This window comes from Macaca mulatta, chromosome 3 (assembly GCF_049350105.2).
Source record: "Macaca mulatta isolate MMU2019108-1 chromosome 3, T2T-MMU8v2.0, whole genome shotgun sequence".
NCBI classification, from domain to species: Eukaryota; Metazoa; Chordata; class Mammalia; order Primates; family Cercopithecidae; genus Macaca; species Macaca mulatta.
Genome location: NC_133408.1, coordinates 10488034 through 10510928, shown reverse-complemented (window position 1 = coordinate 10510928; position 22895 = coordinate 10488034). Strand labels below are relative to the sequence as shown.

General features: G+C 45.3%; 1 protein-coding gene across 18 annotated transcripts in view; it reads right to left on the bottom strand.

Annotated features, from left to right (window-relative positions):
• Positions 1–22895, bottom strand: part of HLCS (holocarboxylase synthetase) — a 247618-nt gene that overhangs the window by 185329 nt on the left and 39394 nt on the right. For all 18 annotated transcript variants that reach the window (XR_013414913.1, XR_013414914.1, XM_077995782.1 and 15 more), the window contains 3 exons: positions 10940–11102; positions 8565–9508; positions 2107–2289 (listed from right to left, as the gene is read on the bottom strand). Coding sequence is in view for 16 of the 18 variants with exons in the window: in XM_001084173.5 (XP_001084173.3) it covers positions 2107–2289; positions 8565–9508; positions 10940–11102 (1290 nt within the window). In the remaining 2 variants the exon portion in view is untranslated. The remainder of the gene's footprint in view (positions 1–2106; positions 2290–8564; positions 9509–10939; positions 11103–22895) is intronic.

Genomic DNA, 22895 nt, shown 5'->3' with positions numbered 1-22895 from the left:
ATCTCAGGCAGGGCATATCCACCTTCAAATTCATTTGCACCATCATCCTTTAGAGAACTTATATTCCAAGAAGACATCATATAAAACTTTGAATTCTGCCATTTCCTTCTCCAGCAGATTCAAGGACACCTAAGCAGAGTTAATAAACATTTAGAGGCCGGGCATGCCACGACTGTAATCCCAACACTTTGGAAAGCCAAGGCAGGCAGATTGCTTGAACTCAGGAGTTCAAGACCAGCCTGGCCAACATGGCAAAACCCTGTCTCCACAAAAAATATTAAAAATTAGCCAGGCATGGTGATGCACACCTGTAGTCCCAGCTACTCGGGGGGCTGAGGTAGGAGGATGGCTTGAGCTTGGGAGGTTGAGGCTGCAATGAGCCGTGACTGCACCACTACACTCCAGCCTGGGCAACGGAGCAAGACCCTGCCTCAAAAACTAAAAATAAACATTAAGAAATGAGGATATGTACAACATACACATACTCATTCCATTCCTTGGGCTGCCAAAGTAAAGCAGAATTCAGTCAGAAATAAGTAGCTGAGAGGAAAGTAGTCCACAGTACAGATATTCAAGAAAATCAACAAGGCCAAGTGGAGGGCCCACAATAGGAAGTGAACATTTCTGAAAATAATTATTTTCCAAAGTTATTATGTAATAAGGGGCTTAGTAGGGAGTGTCCACGTATATGTGTATACAGAGCAAATATTTGCTTTAATCACGTTCAAGCATTTCATTCCCAAAGTTTGTGAAGCGGGAAATGAATACTCCCTTAATTGATCAATGAACAGGTGAAAATGTATCACCTCCCACTGCCCCAGGCTGTTTAAAAAACTGGAAGGACAAAAGCGTGAAGCGTCTGTTGTGTGCTTGAATATAAGCAGACACATGATACAAAGCCCCGACTTGGGTATTTCAGGTTATACTCATCCTAAATACACCAGAAATGCCAAGAGTTCCAAACTTCCACTCATAGGAGAATAACCAGGGGCGGGCCGCTCTTCCTATCCACTGCTCTGTCCGAAAGTCCGGCGGTCAAATTCGAAGACCAGCATGATCTGAACTCTGAGAAAGGGCAGGGAGCTGTGCCAAGGGCAAGGCCAAGCCACCTCACTCCCTGACTTCCCCAGCTGGGAGCCTCAGAGCAGGCACTCGCTAAGGTAGCCAGCCCCAGCCCTCCATTCCCAGGAAAAGACTGACAGTGAAGGTCTAGGGGAGTGGCAGTGCTGTCAGATTTTCTATCTGTCTTCTCCAAGTGAGCCCATCACACCCAGATAGCTCACAGCTCTGCTCTAAGGGACACAGTGTAACACAAAAGAAAGTGTCTCCCTTTTAAAAAATGTTGGGATGAGAGGTATAATTTGTTTGTTTCAAGAGAAAGTAGGTAAGTTTAGTGTTTAAAGTCACCTAGACTATTGGATGTTTGCAGAAACTACATGGTTATGTCAGTAAACTCACAAATTTGTCTGTTCAGAGAAGACAACAGAAATAGACAAAATGATTTGTCACAATGACTATGAAACTGACAGCATGGCTGAGCAGGGGGATTAGTAAGAACACACACCTGGAGAATCTGGCAACCGGCCCAAAACCAGGTATCAATCACAGGCAGCAAGTGCAGGCACTGGCCACGAGAATTGCCGAACACATTCCCAGTTCCATGGGCATTTTCCTGTTAGACACGACTCACAGACGTGAAACCCAGAGCACTGTTGCCACAAGATGGCAGACATTAGCACAAATGTGATTGTTCCAAAGATTTGCTGAAAGCAGCCCAAATCAAAACAAATGCTTTCAATCCCAAATGAATAAAGTTACAGTTTCTGAATATACTCTTGACACAGGGACCCTCTTCCCCTCAACGCGGATAGGGCCACACCTACAGACTTAACACCTTTCTAAACTCTACCAGTCACCCCTCCCTTATACATAACCCTCCCCCCACAAAATGAATATTTGCACGTCTTGAAGATGATTTCCAAACCCGAAGTCAAAACAGAAATGAAAAATCAAAACCAACCAAAATAAAACAATTAAGGCAACGGGTCGCCACTGTGAAGAGGGCCACGTCGTGGCGCGCTCTGCCCGGCTGAGCCCACAACTCACCTCCGCAGCCGAGAGCAAGTAAAGAGGAGTTAAGGCAGGAACTTGTTTCATGTCACAGCTGAGGCCAAGGGTTGTCAGAATCTCTCTAAGGACTTCGTATCTTCTAAAATTGCTTGACTTAAGCAAGTTAAAATCTTCTGGAGTTTGCACTATGTCGGAGCTCGGAGGTAGTTCCAAGTGCACCTGAAGGGAAAACATAGCACTATATAAACTGGGGGCAATAAGAAAAACAGTTTCTTCTTTCTTTTTCTTTCCTTTTTTTTTAATTAGAGACAGGATCTCACTGTGTTGCCCAGGCTGGTCTTGAACTCCTGGGCTCAAGCGATCCTCCCGCCTCAGCCTCCCAAAGTGCTGGGATTACAGGTATAAGCCACTGCACCCGGCCAAAAAATGTCTTTACCAGTTTTCTTCTCCAAGTGAGCACATCATACCCGGATAGCTCATAGCTTTGCTCTCCTCTGAAAATTAAGGGACACAGTATAACCCAATAGAGAAAACTTGAACCCGAATTTTTCTAATTATCAATAGCATATAAACTCTGAAGCTGAATATCTGGAAAGTCATGGCCAACAAGAAAATGATTCCAAAGAGCCTCTTCAAATCCTGGTTGTCAGGCAGAGAGGCCATGGTGGAAATGACCCTGGACAGTCATCATCTCTCTCCGTGTTCCACACTCATCAGTCATATGACCTTCTGCAAGTTACTTAACTCGGTTATAGGAACAAAATAGTTAGGGCCGGGCACAGTGGCTCATGCCTGTAATCCCAGCACTTTGGGAGGCCAAGGCAGGCGGATCACCTGAGGTCGGGAGTTCAAGACCAGCCTGACCAACATGGAGAAACTCTGTCTCTACTAAAAATACAAAAGTAGCCAGGCGTAGTTGCATATGCCTGTAATCCCAGCTACTCGGGAGGCTGAGGCAGAAGAACCACTTGAACCCGGGAGGCGGAAGTTGCAGTGAGCTGAGATCGTGCCATTGCACTCCAAACTGGGGAACAAGAGCAAAAACTCCATTTCAAAAAAAAAAAAAAAAAAAAAAAAAACCTAGAAAGACAGCTGTGCTGAAAACCTAATTGCTAGTGAGCTCAGGGAGGCAAATGGCTCATGCTGGAAACTTCCATTTGGCCTACTAGCCATAAATGGAAAATAATACCTGGGAAGAGAGCAGCCTTATTCATCATTTTAAGAGAGTTTGCAGAAGGCTGGGCATAGTGGCTCACACCTGTAATCCCAACACTTTGGGAGGCCGAGATGGTAGGATTGCTTGAGCCTAGGAGTTTCAGACCAGCCTGGGCAACACAGTGAGACCCTGTCTCTACAAAAAATACAAAAATTAGCCAGGTGTGGGTGGTGCACCTGTAGTCCCAACTACTTGGGAGGCTGAGCTGGGAGGATCCCTTGAACTCAGGAGGTTGAGGCTGCAGTGAGCCATGATTGTGCCACTGCACTCCAGCCTGGGCAACAGAGTGCGACCATTTTAAAAAAAAAAAGAGAGAGAGTTTGCAGCAGTTCAAAACATCAGGTCCTTGAATAATGTTGTTTCACTCAAAGTCATTTTGTTATGATGTTGATGAGGGGAAAAAGAAATCACTTCCCAGCCGGGGCCACTCTCTGTGGGTCTGCAAACTCTCCCCATGTCTGCCCGGGTTTTCTCCAGATTCTCCATTTTCCCCCACATCCCCAAGCTGTGCACATTAGGTGAACTGATGCGTCTACATGGTCTGGTCTGAGCAAGTGTGAGTGCAGGTGTGAGTGTGGCCTGCGATGGGTGGGCATCCCAGCCAGGGCTGGCTCCCCAACCAGTGCCCTGAGCTTCCAGGCTGAGCTCCAGCCACGTGGCCACACACCATGCTGAACTGAAATAATTAGGTAAATAATTATCTTATGCTTTTATTAATCTTTCTTAAATGTACATATAACTCATATTTATTTCAGTGTTTCAGTGTTTTGTCCTTTATTTAGAAGTCTGGTGATGTCTTTGTGACCAGAAATACGCCATGGGAACTGACTTCTTGTTTCTATCAATTAGCCTCTGGTAACATTGGTTTCATTGTATGTCATTTCACTTAAGTGTGCAGTTTCCAAGAACCTATCAACAGCGTTAAGTGAGGACTTACTGAGGGAGGAGTAGGATTTCTTGGACACCAGAAAGGCCTTTCCTCCCACCCTCCTTCCCCTGATTGAATTTTAAGATTTGGAACTTCACCTAGTTACTTCAGGCTTTGTTGTCTAGTTAAAAATTAAAATATCTCCACCCATCAACAGCCTCTGTCTTGGGATGAAGGAACTTCCTGGAACCTCTAGCTCCCCTGAGATCAGATTTTAAATGAGCATTGGAGCCTGGAGGTTGCCAGAACACTGAGTACCCGGAAAAGCAAACTGAGCTCGTCTGCCTTATTTTGTTTCAGCTTTGCCTACTGTATGCAAAGCTTCTAGCCTGATACTATAGAAGTATTATGAAAATAAAAAGCAAAGTGCCAGCTTTTAGGCGACTTAAAATCTCTCAGTTCCCACCCACACCTTAACCAAGCCAAATACACTAACCAAATGTTAAAAGTTGAGGCCTGACTGAGTGTGGTGGCTCACCCCTATAATCCCAGCACTTTGGCAGGCCGAGGCGGGAGGATCACTTGAGGCCAGGAGTTTGAGACCAGCCAGCCAACATGGCGAAACCCCATTGCCACTAAAAACACAAAAATCAGCTAGGCGTGGTGTCGCATGCCTGTAATCCCAGTTACTTGAGAGGCTGAGGCACAAGAATCACTTGAACCTGGGAGGTGGAGGTTACAGTGAGCTGAGATCGTGCCAGTGTACTCCAGCCTGGGTGACAGAGTGAGCCTCTGGCTAAAAAAATAAAGGTTGAGGCCAATCAGAAAAGGTCTGCAGGACACCGTCCAACATGGTCCCCAAACCACAGCTGTTTGGCTGCAGGCTGGCTGCTTCCTCTAAGACCGAGGACACCGATCGGGGGCAACAGGTCAGGTGGGCCTGTTTCTAGATAGCCCGGGAGAGGGGAAGAGGCAGAAAAGCAAAACCCTCTAAAGAATCCGTATCCTGGCCGGGCGCGGTGGCTCAAGCCTGTAATCCCAGCACTTTGGGAGGCCGAGACGGGCGGATCATGAGGTCAGGAGATCGAGACCATCCTGGCTAACACGGTGAAACCCCGTCTCTACTAAAAAATACAAAAAACTAGCCGGGCGAAGTGGCGGGTGCCTGTAGTCCCAGCTACTGGGGAGGCTGAGGCAGGAGAATGGCGTGAACCCGAGAGGAGGAGCTTGCAGTGGGCTGAGATCCGGCCACTGCACTCCAGCCTGGGTGACAGAGCAAGACTCCGTCTCAAAAAAAAAAAAAAAAAAAAAAAGAATCCGTATCCTCACCTGAGGTCAGGATTTCGAAACCAGCCTGACCAACATGGTGAAACCGTCTCTACTAAAAATACAAAAAAAAAATTAGACAGGCCTGGTGGCGCATGCTTGTAATCCCAGCTACTTGGGAGGCTGAGGCAGGAGAATCACTTGAACCCGGGAGGCAGAGGTTGCAGTGAGCCGAGATGTGCCACTGCACTCCAGCCTGGGCAATAAGAATGAAACTCCGTCTCAAAAAAAATAAAAATAAAAAATCCGTATCCTACTCAGTGCGCTTCTACCTTAAATGTGCACCTCTCCCCTCTGGTGGACAAAGCTATGCCAATGTAGACAAACAGCACAGTGGCAGGACCTGTTTAATTCACTTGAGCACACGGCTATTCCGGAGATTAACCCTTACAGGTGGCAGAAATGAAGTAAGTCAAGTTCTGTTCCCACCAGAGCCGAAGGGAAGAGAGGTGCTCTACTGAATGCATGTGGACTCGCTGGTCAGGGCAAATACACAGAGTAGCCAAGACGCACACGCAGTGAATTATATTAACTCATTTTCACATGAGAACAATGCCAGGACGGAAAACAGGATGGCGCTACAAGCGGGCGGAGTTCCCAGAGACAAGGAGAAAGATGGCTGCTGAAACCCCGAGAACTGCTTGGTTTCACTGTCTTATGGTTTCAAGATGTAGGTGCTTCTACAATGGAAACCAGAAAAGAGGCCACCTCTGGTTCTACGCTCCCAATGAGCAGGGAGAAATGGCACGCCAGAGTGTGTGGGTGGCAGATTTGTACTCCTCGTCCACAGAGGTACTGGACTAGAGTCTCATCCTCTGGGTGTAATCCTGTTACCATAATGACAGGTCTATTTCTGTAACTTGGCCTTCCTGTAAAAATAAGACTTTGTAGTTGGAACGAAAACCAGAACTTAAAAAATGTCTCCAGCCACAAATGCGGGGAGAGGGTGATACTGGCATCTAGTGGGGAAAGACCAGGGATGCTTCTCCGCAGCCGAAAATGCACAGGACTGTTTCTCACCATGAAGAATTCTCTGACCCAAAATGTCAATAGTGCCATGGTTGAGAAACTCTGCCATCAAAGGCCACCCACTGCTGCCATGTGCTAAGCTAAACAAGAAAACAAAATCTTTTAAAATCCATTTTAGAGATTTTCTGTGGACAACTTTATGGCAAACTCCTGGTCTATTTGACAGCCAAATGTCAGCATTAATCCACAGCCTCAAGTTTTCCCTGCAAACTTGATCAGTACAGCGAAAATACAAACATTTCCTCTCTTTCTTTATTATTATGAATGGCAAAGGCATCAAATCTGCAGCTTCCTTGGCTGGGACACCAGTGCCTAGGGTGCAGCTGTGTTCTGCCCTTGAAATACTTTACCTCCTCTTATTGGGTTACATCATTACTAGATTTATTACAAAGGTGAAGACTATGAAATTGAACAGGGAAAGAGGAAACTAACCAGCCTGTGATAATATTTATTTTTTGATCTCAGTAAGGTATCACAGAGACACAGGCCTGTGGAGAAAACTGTGACCCTGTCACACAGAAGACTGGAAGTCATTTAAAATCAAAAATGACATTCTAATCCTCTGAATCTGATTTGTGAAGCTGCATCATATTGCCTTTTTTTCCTAGGGCAATACACTGCAGTATCAAATTTTATGATAGTAATGGGGTCAATTTAAATGGTGCAGCAAGCAGATTTGCTATGTAACTCAGAGAAATGAATCACAACAGTGCCAAATCAATTTTCTAGTACAAGTCTGTGCTCAGGGGTGGTAAAATTCACTCTTCAAAACTGAAATATGGCTCTAGGAAGTTGGGTTTTTAAGTGGATTTTCTGAGAATATGCAGTTACTATAGTTACCATATTTGCAGAGAAAAAGATAAGAGGAACATTTATTACGCCTCCAAATGCTAATTCATGTGGTCTGCAGCACTGCAGGAAACCTGCTTGGGTTGTATGCGTTCATCTGTCCTAATGTTCGAATTCCTTAATTTTAAGCATCTCTGCTTAAAATGTAGGTGTAGTAAAGAAACAAATATATACTCCCTGGAAAAAATGTTTGGCCAGAAAATTCAAGAGACTTAGCTTCCAGGAGAACTGGAAAAAGACAGGGCATTACAAAATGAAAACAAAACAAAAAAGAAACAATTCTCTAACTCAGTAAAAAGATCCCTACAATAAAACAAAATCGATGACACTTATCTTGGGAACTCTCCTGAACAAAATATCTACATCTGCTTAATTTCTCCTTAGAGCATTAAATCCTTAAGGACAAGTGAACGTTTGTCTAACTCTAATGAAAACCTTTTCCCCTAAGGATTAAAAGATGTGGAGTCAATGATAAGGAATTCTGAAATAGTCCATCCGCCACCGTTTGCTTAAACAAACAAAAAGCTAAAAGGAAAAAGAAGATGGAATAAGAGGAAAAAAAAAAAGAGCCAAAGGATCTCCTAAGCAAGAAAAAGAAATTAGCATTTTCCTTTCATCCTCTTTCCATTTTTCCCCTACCTATGTATTAGTATGCCACAAATCTAAGTAGCTTCAATATTCTCTTATTTCAAGTTTTTCTTCAGCACTTGGAAGAGTGACAAAACATAAGAAAGGAATTGGGAATCTGAAGATGTTTTTAACACAAACTACCTTGGCAATCAACTACAGTATTTCATTGCAGTGGTCACTGACGTCTAGAATCACTACCCTGATGGTTCCAACTTCCTACATTAAATAAAAGATCAATTATATTAACCAAGGAGTGCTCTAGGGCAAGAAAGCAGACCGATGTAGTTGAGAAAGATCATTACTAGTAAAGAACAAAACAAGAATTTTCTGACTAAGCCTCAGTTAACCAGCAAGCTCATTTAACAAGTCTTTTGGTTAATCAGGGTATTCAAGAAAGCCCTAAACTAAACTAAACTTTCTGCTTACTATCAGCAAAAGCTCCCAGCCAACAGTCAAAAACAGCGCACAGCACACGAGCTCCTGAAACTTTTAAGTGTGTAGCTTTAAAAGACATATTCCCTCTCAAAGATACCCACAGATACCCAAAGATCGCCAAATCCATGCTGCCCTGAGTACCTGGCAAAGAACAGCTTCTCCCCCGTGAGTTCCAAAAGGCACATGCACAATCATCCTGTCCTTGTCATCATTCTCCAGGTGGCCCTGGAGCCCACCAGGGCTGAGCCGGACGGGGCCTTCCTGGTACCTGCAGCCACTGCTCAAGACGCTGAGCTTCACCTCGCTCTGGTCAGCCTTGGAGAAAACCAGGTTCTGGACTGTCTTCCACAGTGCACCCTTGCTTGTCACCTGAAAGCCACCAAAGGTGAAGGACGAAGACAGGCCCAACACCTTCCCTCCCTGAGAAAGATAGGCCATGAACTTCTGGTACAGGTCTTCGGGAATGGACTCCCTGGTAGCAATGACCAACAGCAGACAGTTGTCCGTCCACGGGTCTCTGAGAGCACTGTCCTCCAGCAAGTGGTAGAGAACGTAACTGTCAATGTCCACACAGTCAGCCAGCACGGACCGGACCTCGTGGAACCGGCCGAGGGCTTCCTGGGAGTCGGAGCCCACATAGAGGAGGATGTTAGGCGCCTTTCCTGTGAGGTTGACTCTTCTCCCTTCTCTTTCAGGGGAGGTCTCATCAGCAACACTCTCCAAACTGCTGCTATAATCGTAGGGAAGGTCTGGAATGTTCTCGGCAGATGCAAACTTGACTGACTCAATGGTGCTGTTCTCAAGTTCCAGACACTCGTGGCAACTAGACAGATGGAGGTGATAATGCTCAATGGGGCCCCCTCCCCTGTCACTGTCCCCAGCAGGCTCACTCCCAGAGGCACTGCCTCTCCTTTGTTTGGGTTCTTCACCAAGAGCCTTTGGGTCATCTCTGCCAACGTGCTCCATACCGTCCTGCTCAGGCTTAATCTCAAGAGAAGGTTCAGGCCTCGGCTCTAGGATCTGGGCTTGCTTGTTTGAGGCTTGATCCTTAACTTCCTTCAGAGTGGAGTCCTGCAAGCGCACCGCTAAGGCATGAACAGGAAAGAGGGAGAGAATTAATCAACACTTCTTGTATGACACGTAGCTCATCTCAAGAATCTCATCACCCTCTCTGCATTCTGGGACTTACATTCCAGGACAGTCACTGGCACGGCTCCCACCTGCATCCCCCCTCAACCCAGGGGCATCCTTTGGAAACACTAACTGTTCCTACCTAAAGACCCCAAGTGAAATCAGCAGTTTGCCCAACATCTTTTACACCTATCGGAGAACCTAAGACCCTCTTACGGAATGGTGAGGAAAGTGAGATTCAGAGAGGTGCTTTTGTCTCCTTACTTACAGATTCTATTTCTTGGGTGTTATTCTCCTTTACAATAACGAAACTCAGCAATAAAAAAGGACACATATCTAGAGTCTACCCCAGCACGCCCCAGTGAAATGTCACTCTCAGGACATGCCATAGGATCAACGGGAGAAGATTCTTCCCAGGATCTTGTCTCAGGACTAGAACATAAGTTGACAATCACTAATTCAAAAACATTTATCAAGCACTTGCTACGTGTCAGACATGGTATTAGAGACATGTACGAGGTGATTCTGGATATTAAGGGATTTACATGAACTTCCAGACCTGATAAGGGACATTTATTTGCCCATGAGATGAAAGAAGACATTCATAGACATAAAAAGCCTGCTTTTAAGTCTAATTAAGGAAGAACAGTTTGTGTGTTTCCTGAAAAACGATTTGTCCCAAAAAATTGTGATACATATATTTTAAGTAAAAAGCTGTTTGATTTAGAACTTCATAGTAACACTAGCTATGCTTCCCACTCAATCAGAACTATAGTCTAGACACTAGTTATACTGTATTAAACTATGTGGAATAAATGTTATATGGGTTCTGAATTTGAATGCCACCTCATGAGCAACGCAGTCATGAAACATTCTTGTTTAAGAAATTTAATAAGCACTGAAAATGTACCCTGCAGCCCCCCAAAAAAATCTTGACGCGTGTATGAATTGTATATTATTATAGTAAAATCAAACCTGTTGACTGAATTAAACTGAAACTAAGCATAGCCCTTACGTCATACCAGTAAGAGTGCTCAACAGTCCTTAAGGTAATAACCTATAGTGTCCCACTATGATAAAAGCAGGGCCTCACTTTGTCACCCACATGGGAATGCAGGGGCATGATCATGGCTCACTGTAGCCTCAACCTCCCAGCTCAAGTGATCCTCCCATCTCAGCCTCCCAAGAACCTGGGACCACAGGCATGCACCACCACACCCAGCTAATTTTTTTTGTTTTGTTGGAGATGGGTGTCTATGTTGCCCAGGCTGGTCTCGAGCTCCTGGGCTCCAAGCGATCCTCCTGCCTCGGCCTTCCAAAGTGCTGGGATTACAGGCATGAGGCACTATACCTGGCCAATAAAAACATTTTCTAAAGTTACTTACACATAATCTTTTGGGGTACCAGTCCATTATCCATGTGGAGTCTATCTTCCATGAACGCCACCCCCAGCTTGCTGAAGTTGTCCACACTTGCTTCAGCAATTAGCCGATAAGGATCCCCAGGTCTGCAAGCTAACGGCAAACAACAGTCTGACCACTTGACAATCTGAGAAAAAGCAGGAGAGGGAGGAGGTGGGAAAAGACAGGTTGAGATTTTTCTTCTCTAAAATAACCAGATACTTTATTTTTCCGTTGAGGCTCCTACCACTAAATTACAGTCATTAATAACAAAATACTGGATACTACATTTTATTAATATCAGAGTTGTTTTGAATCAAACATTGTCATCTCTACCTGACAACAGTGCTTATAAAACACTAAATATAACTCTCTCATTTAAAAGTAACTGAAGTTTCCACCTTTTTACGGAACTAAAAGATAAAGGGACATTCCCCAGACACCAGAAAAGTATCATGCTGCCCTTTAAAAACAGAGAAGAGGACAGAACAAGTCCACCATACCCAATTACTTTCAATGTAACCTGTGGACCCGCTTTTCTCAAAGTGTGGTCCGAGACCAAGTGCAACCGACCTCCCAGGGAGCACATCAGACCTTCAGAGTCCCAAGCACAACTGCCTCCCTGTCTGGTGCACTGGACTTTCTGGAGGTGAACTCCAGATATCAGAATGTTAAAACGTGCTTCCCCTGTGGTTCCTGCACTCGAACTGGGAGAACAATCCGAAAAGACGCTCCAGACGGTTCCTCCCTGTAAGGAGGTTCCGGTTCCCACCACAAGGGGGACAGGGAGAAAGAGAGCAGGCAAAACACCCGGCTTAGGCTTCCAGTTCTTACTACAGAAGCCTGTGATACTGGGGCCTCGAACACCCGTACTCTCGCTGAGGGTTCCCACGGAGAAGAGAGCCTATGAGGTGAAGAGCCCGGCGCTGCAGTCAGGGGTCTGAGGCCGAGTCAAAGACAACTCATCATCGCTGTCTGTCCTCGGGCAAGCTTCTGACCCTCGTAGCGTCCTAATTTGTAAAACAAGAATACCCTACTAAAAATACAAAAATCAGCCAGCCGTGGTGTCGCATGCCTGTAGTCCCAGCTACTCGGGGGGCTGAGGTAGGAGAATCGCTTGAACCCAGGAGGCAGAGGTTGCAGTGAGCCGAGATCGCGCCACTGCACTCCAGCATGGGTGACAGAGAGACTCCATCTCAAAAACTAAATAAATAAATAAATAAATATAATTTAAAGGCTGGTAGTGTTCATGAGATCAAAGAGTATACGTAATGCCCCCAGTAGAAAGCTTAGATCGACCGGAATAAAGTACTCAATTACCGACAGCTGCTTTTATTAGCGGTCACAAATGTGGCTTTAAAAGCAGCAGGGAGCAGCACAGTCTTTTTCTAAGATGCCATGAATGATTCCTCTACTTCCTAAAGATACCTTCTCCGGGACACATTGCCCCGAATTTCATAATTAGAGATAAATAATTTTTTATTCCATGTTTATTTCTTTGTATTTATTTATTTTTTTAGATGAGTACTCGCTGTATCACCCAGGCTGGTTTTGAACTCCTGGCCTTGAGTAATTCTCTCGCCTCAGACTCCCGAGTAGCTGGGACAACAGGCTCGGGCCACCACACTTGGCTTGAATTCTATTTTATATACTGGTGGGATAGGATTTTAGAACTAACTCCTCCTAAAAACTATTTTTTAAATGCTGGATAAAATAAATGAATAAAGCATTACCTTAAAAGTCTGGAAGAACTGACTAGATAATAATGAACTTCCAGGTCAAGTGTTGGGATAAATCCTGAACCTACAGAGGAAAGGGGGATTCCCGCAAGACACACCACTTCTGCCCCCACGGTCCTTGCTCATCCAAGCAACTTGGGTTTCAAAAGTCAACGTCCAACTGGCATAAGCGTAGACATATAGTGATACGGTTTGGCTGGGTCCCCACCCAAATCTCATCTCCTACTGTAATCCCCATGTGTCAACGGAGGGACCTGGTGGTGACAGGATCCTGGGGGCAGTTTCCCCCATGCTGTTCTCGTGATAGTGAGTTCTCACGAGATCTGATACTTTTGAAGTGTTTGGACCAGGCGCGGTGGTTTACGCCTGTAATCCCAGCAGTTTGGGAGGCTGAGGTGGGTGAATCACCTGAGCTCAGGAGTTCATGACCAGCCTGGGCAACATGGTAAAACCCCGTCTCTACCAAAAATAAAACCCCCGTCTCTACCAAAAATAAAAAAATTAGCCGGGCATGGTGGTGGGTGCCTATAATCCCAGCTATTCGGAGGCTGAGGCAGGAGAATCACTTAAACCCAGGAGCTGGAGGTTGCAGGAGCCGAGATCATGCCATTGCACTCCAGCCTGGGTGACAGAGCAAGACACTGTCTCAATCAATCAATCAGTCAATCAATAAAGTGTTTGGTAGTTTCCTCTCTGTCTCTGTCTCTCGCCTGCCACCATGTAAGACATACCTTGCTTCCCCCTTTGCCTTCCGCCATGATGGTAAATTTCCTGAGGCTTCTCCAGCCATGAAGAACTGTGAGTCAATTAAACCTCTTTCCTTTATAAATTACTCAGTCTTGGGCAGTTCTTTCTAGCAGTGTGAAAATAGACTAACACATATAGACCAACAGAACAGAGCTGACAGTACAGAAATAAACACACATTCATGGACAACTGAATTTGGACAAAGATGCCAAGACAATTCAATAAGGAAATAATAGTCTTTTCAACCAATATTTGAACCATTATTATTACAACCAGATACTGACGTGTAAAAGAATGAAGATAGGCTGGGCGCGGTGGCTCATGCCTGTAATCCCAACATTTTGGGAGGCCGAGGCAGGTGGATCACCTGAGGTCAGGAGTTTGAGACCAGCATGACCAACATGGTGAAACCCCATCTCTACTAAAAATACAAAAATTGGCCAGGTGTGGTGTCTCACGCCTGTAATCCCAGCACTTTGGGAGGCCAAGGCAGGTGGATTGCCTGAGATCAGGAGCTCGAGACCAGCCTGGCCAACATAGTGAAACCCTGTCTCTACTAAAAAATACAAAAAATTAGCTGGGCATGGTGGCAGGCACCTGTAATCCCAGCGACTCGGGAGGCTAAGGCAGGAGAACCGCTTGAACCCAGGAGGCAGAGGTTGCAGTGAGCCGCGATCACACTACTGCACTCCAGCCTGGGCAATAAGAGTGAAACCCTGTCTCAAAAAAAAAAATTTAGCTGGGCGTGGTAACAGGCACCTGTAATCCCAGCTTCTTGGGAGGCTGAGGCTAGGAGAATTGCTTGAACCTGGGATGCAGAGGTCGCGGTGAGCCAACACTCCAGCCTGGCACTCCAGCTTGGGCACTCCAGCCTGGGCACTCCAGCCTGGCGACAGAGCGAGACTCGTCTCAAAAAAAACCTATTGGCCGGGCGCGGTGGCTCAAGCCTGTAATCCCAGCACTTTGGGAGGCCGAGACGGGCGGATCACAAGGTCAGGAGATCGAGACCAGCCTGGCTAATACGGTGAAACCCCGTCTCTACTAAAAAATACAAAAAAAACTAGCCGGGTGAGGTGGCGGGCGCCTGTAGTCCCAGCTACTCGGGAGGCTGAGGCAGGAGAATGGCGTAGACCCGGGAGGCGGAGCTTGCAGTGAGCTGAGATGCGGCCACTGCACTCCAGCCTGGGGACAGAGCGAGACTCCGTCTCAAAAAAAAAAAAAAAAAAAAAACACCTATTAAACCTTAAAAGACTCAAATTTGCATTAAATTGATACAGAAAAAGAAAAAAAACCACAGATAGGGAAGTGTGAAAGACCTCTTTTAGAAAAAGGAGAAATGGGCCAGGCTGGGTGGCTCACGCCTGCAATCCTGCCCGAGAGGAAGAGGTTGCAGTGAGCTGAGATTGTGCCATTGTACTCCAGCCTGGGCGACAGAGCAAGACTCCGTCTCAAAAAAAAAAAAAAGAATGAAGATAAACCTCTTCCTCACACCATGCAGACCACGTACAAAAATGAAGTCAAGCTGGATCAAAGACCTCAATGTAAGAGCTAAAACTACAAAATTCAGAGAAGAAAACACAGGCATAAATTGTCATGACTTTTGATCAACCAATGGCTTCTGAGATAAGATATCAAAAGTACAAGCAACAAAAGAAGAAATAGATAAATTGGACTTCATCAAACATTTTTGTGCTTCAAAAGATATCAAGAAAATGCAAAGACAACACAAAAAAAATAGGAGAAAGTACTGGCAAATCATATAAGAACTCCTACAACTCAACAATAAAAAGACAATCCAATTTAAAAATGGGCAAAGGATGTAAACAGTTATTTCTCCAAAGAAAACATACAAACACCCAGCCAGACGCAGTGGCTCACGTCTATAATCCCAAGCACTTTGGGAGGCCGAGGTGGGCGGATCACCAGGTCAGGAGATCAAGACCATCCTGGCTAACACAGAGAAACCCCATCTCTACTAAAAATACAAAAAAAAAAAAAAAAAAAAAAAAAAAAAAGATTAGCCAGGCGTGGTGGTGGGCACCTGTAGTCCCAGCTACTAGGGAGGCTGAGGCAGGATAATGGCGTGGACCCCAGAGGCGGAGCTTGCAGTGAGCCAAGATCATGCCACTGCACTCCAGCCTGGGCGACAGACCGAGACTTCATCTCAGAAAAGAAAATATACCAATGCCCAATAAGCACACAAAACGCTGCTCAACATCATCAGTCATTAAGGAAATGCATATAGAAACCAGAGTGAGATACAACAAAATACCCACTAGGATGGCTAGAATCAAAAAAGATACCGACAAGGACAAGGAAAACTGGAACTCTAATACGTTGCTCATAGAAATGAAAGTGCTGCAGCCGCTTTGGAAGAGTTTGGGAGTTCCTCAAATAGTTAAACATAGAGTTACCATATGATCTAGTAATTCTACTCCCCAGTATATACCTGAGACAACTGGACCTGAACATAAGAACACATCTAGATTAGGCTCAGAGGATCTTCCCAAAGGCAAGCCCCAGAGGCCTTCACAAAAGAAACCAACTATGTTCACTGAGAAACAAATGGAAGATCTGAACTTGTTCAATAAGAACGCATACCCAAACCCCAGCCTTCAGAAAGATATGGTCTCCAAAATGGAAATACATCCAGACGTACTGCAGGTTTGGCTCAAAAACCTTGGAGCAAAACTCAAGAAAGCCAAATGCAAGCATATCTGGCAAAAACAAGAAGCTCAACAACAGCAAATATCTGAGAATGAGGCTGGGTGCGGTGGCTTGCTCCTGTAATCCCAGCACTTTGTGCGGCTGAGGCAGAAGGATCAGGAATTCAGGACCAACGTGGGCAACACGGCAAAACCCTGTCTCTACGAAAAACTACAAAAAATAGCCAGGTGTGGTGATAGGCACCTGTAGTCCCCGCTACTCGGGAGGCTTAGATGGGAGGATCACTTGAGCCTGGGAAGTTGAGGCTGCAGTGAGCTGTGATCATGCCACTGCACTCCAGCCTGGGCAACACAGTGAGGCCCTGTCTTAAAAAAAAAAAAATTAAAAAAAACAAAAAACAAAAAACTGAGGGTAGAGTCAAGACCAGTCCTTCTCAGGGAAATACGGACACACTACCCACATCCCTAAATGAGGCCCATCCTAGAGTTTACACAGATCATCAGGCACCCTCATTCCAACTCCACTTAGGCCTCAGGGGTAGGGACCCTACAGACCAGCCACTCCAGTGGCCCCAAAATAGTTCGTTTTGGCTGCTGCCAAGATCTGAACATATATTGCTTCTAGACATTTCCGAATCCCAAGTTCCTTCTCCAAGCTTCCATTTTAATTCTTTTGGTTCCTCATCTCTACAAAACAGAGAGAGACATCAGACACAAAAGGTCACATATTGTAATGATTTATGATGATTCTCATACAAGAGAATACTTTTCAGCAGTAAGAAACAAATGTGAGATATACACAACACGGATATATTTCTTTTTTTTTTTTTTTTTTTTTTTTTTTGAGACGGAGTCTCACGCTGTTGCCCAGGCTGGAGTGCAGTGGCGCGATCTCGGCTCACTGCAAGCTCCGCCTCCCGGGTTCCCGCCATTCTCCTGCCTCAGCCTCCTGAGTAGCTGGGACTACAGGCGCCCGCCACCGCGCCCGTCTAATTTTTTGTATTTTTTTTTAGTAGAGACGGGGTTTCACTGTGGTCTCGATCTCCTGACCTTGTGATCCGCCCGCCTCGGCCTCCCAAAGTGCTGGGATTACAGGCTTGAGCCACCGCGCCCAGCCAACACGGATATATTTCAAAAACATTATGTTGAGTGGAAGAAAAAGATGCCAAAGGATACATGCTGTATAATTCCATTTCTATGAATTCCTAGAACAGGAGAAACTAATTTACCATGTCAAAAAGATGAGTGGCCCAAGTAGAAAGAATTGAATAGAAAGAGGTGCAAGATAAATGTATTGGGGTGATGGTAATGTTTCATGTGTTAATTACCCAGGCAGTTACCTAGATGTATAAATTCATCAAAACACATACAACTGTGCATCTAAAATCTGTGCATTTTATTTTATATAAATTATACCTCAACTAAAAATTAATATACAACAAAACTAGTAAGGACAGTTTCTTTCTTTTTTTTCCTGCTTCTTTGTTTTGATTTTGGTTTTTGGTTTTTTAATCGTTGTTGTTGTTCCATCTGTTCAGCTAATAAGATTTAGTCAGCATCAAGAAGTGGAGAGTTGGCTTATGTTTTCACATCCTGTTTTTTGGTCACCTCCCTCCATCATCATACTTTAATGATCTCGTCAAGCTCCCTTCATTCATTTTGGCTCTCCCCAAGGCGTTCCTCACATAGTCACCAGGGTAATGTCATTATTCCTTTAAAAATGTTGCACTATTCCTTGGCCTGGCACGGTGGCTCTCGCCTGTAATCCCAGCACTTTGGGAGGCCGAGGTGGATGGATCACAAGGTCAGGAGATCGAGACCATCCTGGTTAACGGTGAAACCATATCTCTACTAAAAATACAAAAAATTAGCCAGGTGTGGTGACAGGCGCCTGTAATCCCAACTACTCAGAAGGCTGAGGCAGGAGAATGGCATGAACCCGGGAGGTGGAGCTTGCAGTAAACCGAGATCACACCACTGTACTCCAGCCTGGGCGACAGAGCTAGACTCCATCTCAAAAAAAAAATGTTGCACTAGTCCTCTGCTTAAAATCCTTCAATGAATAAGTTTTGAAGATCTACTGTACGTCATGGTGACTACAGGTTTTGTGAGGTTTTTTTTGTCTCAAAGAAAAAACCACATCATATGTTGTACCCCATAAATATATACAACTAAAAAATACTTTCATGGCCATTTTTCATCATTCAGGAAAAAAAATATGCCCACACAAAAAGCTTGTATGTAAATGTTCACAGCAGCATTATTCACAATAGCCAAAAGGTAGAAACAACCCAAATGTCCATCAATAGATGAATGGATATATAAAATGTGTATATCCATACAACAGACTATTATTCAACCATAAAAAAGGAATGAACTACTGATACATGTCACAACATGGATGAATCTTGAATACATTAAGTGAAAGAAGCCAACAACGAAAGGTCACATATTCTCTGAGGCTATTTACATGAAGTATCTAAAATAGGCAAATCTAGAGTCAGAAAGTAGATTCACGGTTGCCAGGAGCTGAGGTGTTGGGGAGCAGACAGTGAATGCTGACAGGTGTGTGGTTTCTTTCTGGCGTGCTGAAAATGTTCTGGAATTAGATAATGCTGATGATTGCACAACTTTGTAAACATACTAAAAACTACTGAATTGTTTTTCAAGGGTGAATTTCATGATATGTGAATTACATCTCAATTTTTTTAAAACAAAAAGAAAAGCATCCAGGCAGTTTGTCTGTCTCTACACTCTTCCAGCACAGCCTAGTCAGTAAATGGACTCTAGAGTCCAACTTCCCAAACTTCAATCCCGGCTCCTCCGGTTAAGGGCGTGTGACCTGAGCAAGCTACTCAAATTCCCCATGCTTCAATGTCCTGTCTGTAAGGTAGAGATAAGAGCACCTACCTTGGAAGGTTACTGGGAGCACTAAGTGCCTGGGCCACAAGGGGCGCTCTTATGGTTCCAAAATATAGAGTCCTTTAGAGCAAGTAACCTCATGAGAAACCACATCATCCCTAGTGGGCAAAAATCAATCTTGGCAGGGAGTGGGGAGGTGGAAAAAATCTTAAGACACTACAACAGTTTGTGGCCCTCCAAGGCTCAACCCTACACCAGAACCTTTTTTTTTTTTTTTTTTTTTTTTTTTTGAGACAGGGTCTCACTTTATCACCCAGGCTGGAGTGGTGCAATCATGACTCATTGCAGCCTCGACTTCCTGAGCTCCAGCAATCCTCCCACCTTAGCCCACGGAGTAGCTGGGACGAGAGGCATGCACCACTATGACCAGCTAATTTTTGTAATTTTTGTAGAGACGGGATCTCGCTACGTTGCCCAGGCTGGTCTCGAACTCCTGAGCTCAAGCGATCCTCCTGCCTCAACCTCCCAAAGTGCTGGGATTATAGGTGTGAGCCACTGTGTCCGGCCCCCCACAACAAAATCTTATTCCTTAGTAGCTCATTTCTCTTCTTACAGTGAACTTGAATCTAATTATTCTCCTTGGAAAAACAATCATGAAAAAAAAACCAACTTGAGAAACATGGCCTTGGAGGGAAAAATAATAAATGCAGGCGTTTATGGCCAACTCACTAACCCGTGTAGAATATTTGGGCAAAGAGAAACTCCAGAATTTTCATTTAGCTCTACTTGTAGCTTTCCCTCCACTTTACTACCTACTTCTCCCACCTCCTCCTCCCCGATACACAGCCAAGGGAAATAGAATTCACCTGGCGGGTCAGGCCCACCCAGCATTTCAGCAGAATTCTACATTTCAGAAATGTCATCTTTGATTCAGGACAGAGAGTCCGTTGATTTCATCTTTGGGAATGGGGGAAAGGATGTCAGTTCAGGAAGATGAGAAGATAAACTAACACCGTGGCAGGGCAGACTTTTGGGATGAGGGTGCATGGGAAACATGGAAAAGAACAGGGCAACCTCCCACAGGAAACTAAAGGCATCATTGTCCTCACAGCAATCAGAAGAGGAGGAGAACCGCTCAGCCAATGGAGACTCAACCCGGAATTTAGCTCTAAAAACATTGATTTAGTCCCCTGCGGCAGCAGGCACTGGCAATGTAAAAGGAGCCAATAATGAAATTCCCACACGCCTCTAAGGAGGAATGAGGCAGGAGATAAACAAAAGAAGAGGAAGGACCGGAAGAGGCCAAAGAACAATACATCCACACATCCTGGATCAAGTTTCTCCACTCTGCCAACTGTTTCCTCAACTAAGTGCATTTCCTTTTTCTAGGAGCGGGGTCCATGAGCCACGGACCATGCAAACGCCTTCAAGCAGCGCTGGGTGCTCCGATCAAAGCAGAGCCGCACTGTCACTGATACGTCGCCCAGGGTGTTTGCCTTTCAGTGAATAAAGGCAAACAGGACACTTCAAATTTGCACTTTGAGATGGAAACAAAGGCATGGAAAAGAAAAGGGAAGTCAAGCAAAAGGCTTACTCCCAAAGATCAAAGCTAAGGAAGCCCTGGCTGTCCATAAACAAAGGAGTTTCCTCTTATAATAGCAGCCAGCAGAAATCTGTTAAGTAACTAAAGCTCTTGACTTGATGTTACCATGTATGGCAGCACGCAAGGCATATCTTCTCTGCTCAATTTAAAACTCACATCCAGGATGGGCGCGGTGGCTCACGCCTGTAATCCCAGCACTCTGGGAGGCCTAGGCAGGTGGATCACAAGGTCAGGTGATCGAGACCATCCTGGCTAACACAGTGAAACCCCGTCTCTACTAAAAAACACAAAAAATTAGCTAGGCGCGCTACTCGGGAGGCTGAGGCTGGAGAACGGCGTGAACCCGGGAGGTGGAGCTTGCAAAACCAAGATTGCGCCACGGCACTCCAGCACTCTGGAGTGGGCAATAGAGCGAGACTCCATCTCAAAAAAAAACAAAAAAAAACTCACATCCAAGAAGCAGCCTGGGAGTGACAGACCCCAGGTTAAACTAGCACAGGTGGCCCTGCCCAACAGGGGGCATTGGCAGGCAGTGGCTCTGCAGCCAGTGGGGAACAGAAATCTCAACAACCCACTGGTACGCAGAGTCAGATCACGGATGCTGCTAATTTTTCTGACTCTTGTTTCTCCTCTTCCAAATCATCTTAATTCAATGTGAAATTGTTAAAAAGTTCTAGTAACAAATTGGATGGAGGAGGGCTGGACATGCAGAGGAAGAGAATTTGAAAATACAGGGCTGGGCACAGTGGCTCACACCCATAATCCCAGCACTTTGGGAGGCCGAGATGGGTGGATCACAAGGTCAGGAGTCTGAAACCAGCCTGGCTGGCATGGTGAAACCCTGTCTCTACTAAAAATACAAAAATTAGCCGGGCATGGTGGCGCACGTCTGTAGTCCCAGCTACTCGGGAGGCTGAGGCAGGAGAATCACTTGAATCCCGGAGGCGGAGGTTGTGGTGAGCCAAGACCCCGCACCACTGCACTCCAGCCTGGGTGACAGAGCGAGACTCCGTCTCAAAAAAAAAAAGAAAAAAGAAAAATGAAAATACAAGACTAAAGGGAAGAGGTTATTTTTAACTTCTGGCTATCCTTGCTGTCTTTTGTGTTTGGAAACAGAGAGGATAAAGGAGAGCTACAAAATTGACTTTCACTTGATATTATGCAAAAAGACAGGCCAGGTGCGGTGGCTAATGCCTGTAATCCCAGCACTTTGGGAGGCCACGGCAGGAAGGATCACTTAAGCTCAGGAGTTCAAGACCAGCCTGGGCAACAAGGCAAAACCCCATCTCTACTAAAAACAAAAGACTAGCTGGGTGTGGTGGCACGCACCTGTATTCCCAGCTACTTGGGAGGCTTAGGTGGGAGGATGGATTGAGCCCAGGAAGTAAAGGCTGCAGTGAGCCTTGATCATGCCACTGCACTCCAGCCCGGATGACAGAATAAGACCCTGTCTCAAAATTTAAAAAGACAATACACCCTATGGCACTTTTAAGAGAAGGGTAATGGAAAATCAAGTAACAGTGTAAGAGTTATCACAAAGTCACAGCAAGCAGGAGCTGAAATGGTCAACTGACCCAGGTGGAGCTGAAAAGAGGAATTGCGAAACCATGACTGACCAGATGCTCAGGGAAAAGGCGGGTGTCACTGTTTAAATATTCTGAATAAGAGAGAAAATAATACAAATATTATGAGAATAAATACCCTTGCTGCCACACAGAAGAGTGTTATTATTGTGTTCTGTAGATGTCCGATACACTGCCGAGGCCCGCTAAGGTGTGCTGCATTTACATCCACAGTTACCTCCCACCTCATCCCTCCATTCCACTGATGTAAGCTGAGGAAGAAGAGGAGTTTTAAGAGGTATCCCAAGTGGTTTAGTTATCCACTGATGTGTAACAAACCACCGCAAAATTCAGTGGCTTAAAACTAATCATTTATTTTGCTCACGAATCTCAATTTGGACAGGACTGGGCAGGAACAGCTTAACTCTGCTCCATGTGGCATCAGGTAGAGTGACTCAACCAGGGCTGGATGACCTACTTTCAAGATGCCTCTGTCTCTGAGCTGCAGCTGCCTGTCAGCTGGAAGCTCCACCAGGGCTGTCCATAAAGAGCCACATATCCTTCTCCTTCATGTGGATCTCGCCACACGGCAGCTTGAGCTTCCTCACAGTATGGGAGCTGGACTCCCAGATGGCATGTTCCAAGAGCCCAGATGGAGGCTCCAAGGTTTCTTATGATCTAGCCTGAGAATTCTCAGAATGTCACTTCCATCATATCCCAATGGACACACAAATAACTAAGGTCAGTTCAGATTCAAGGGAG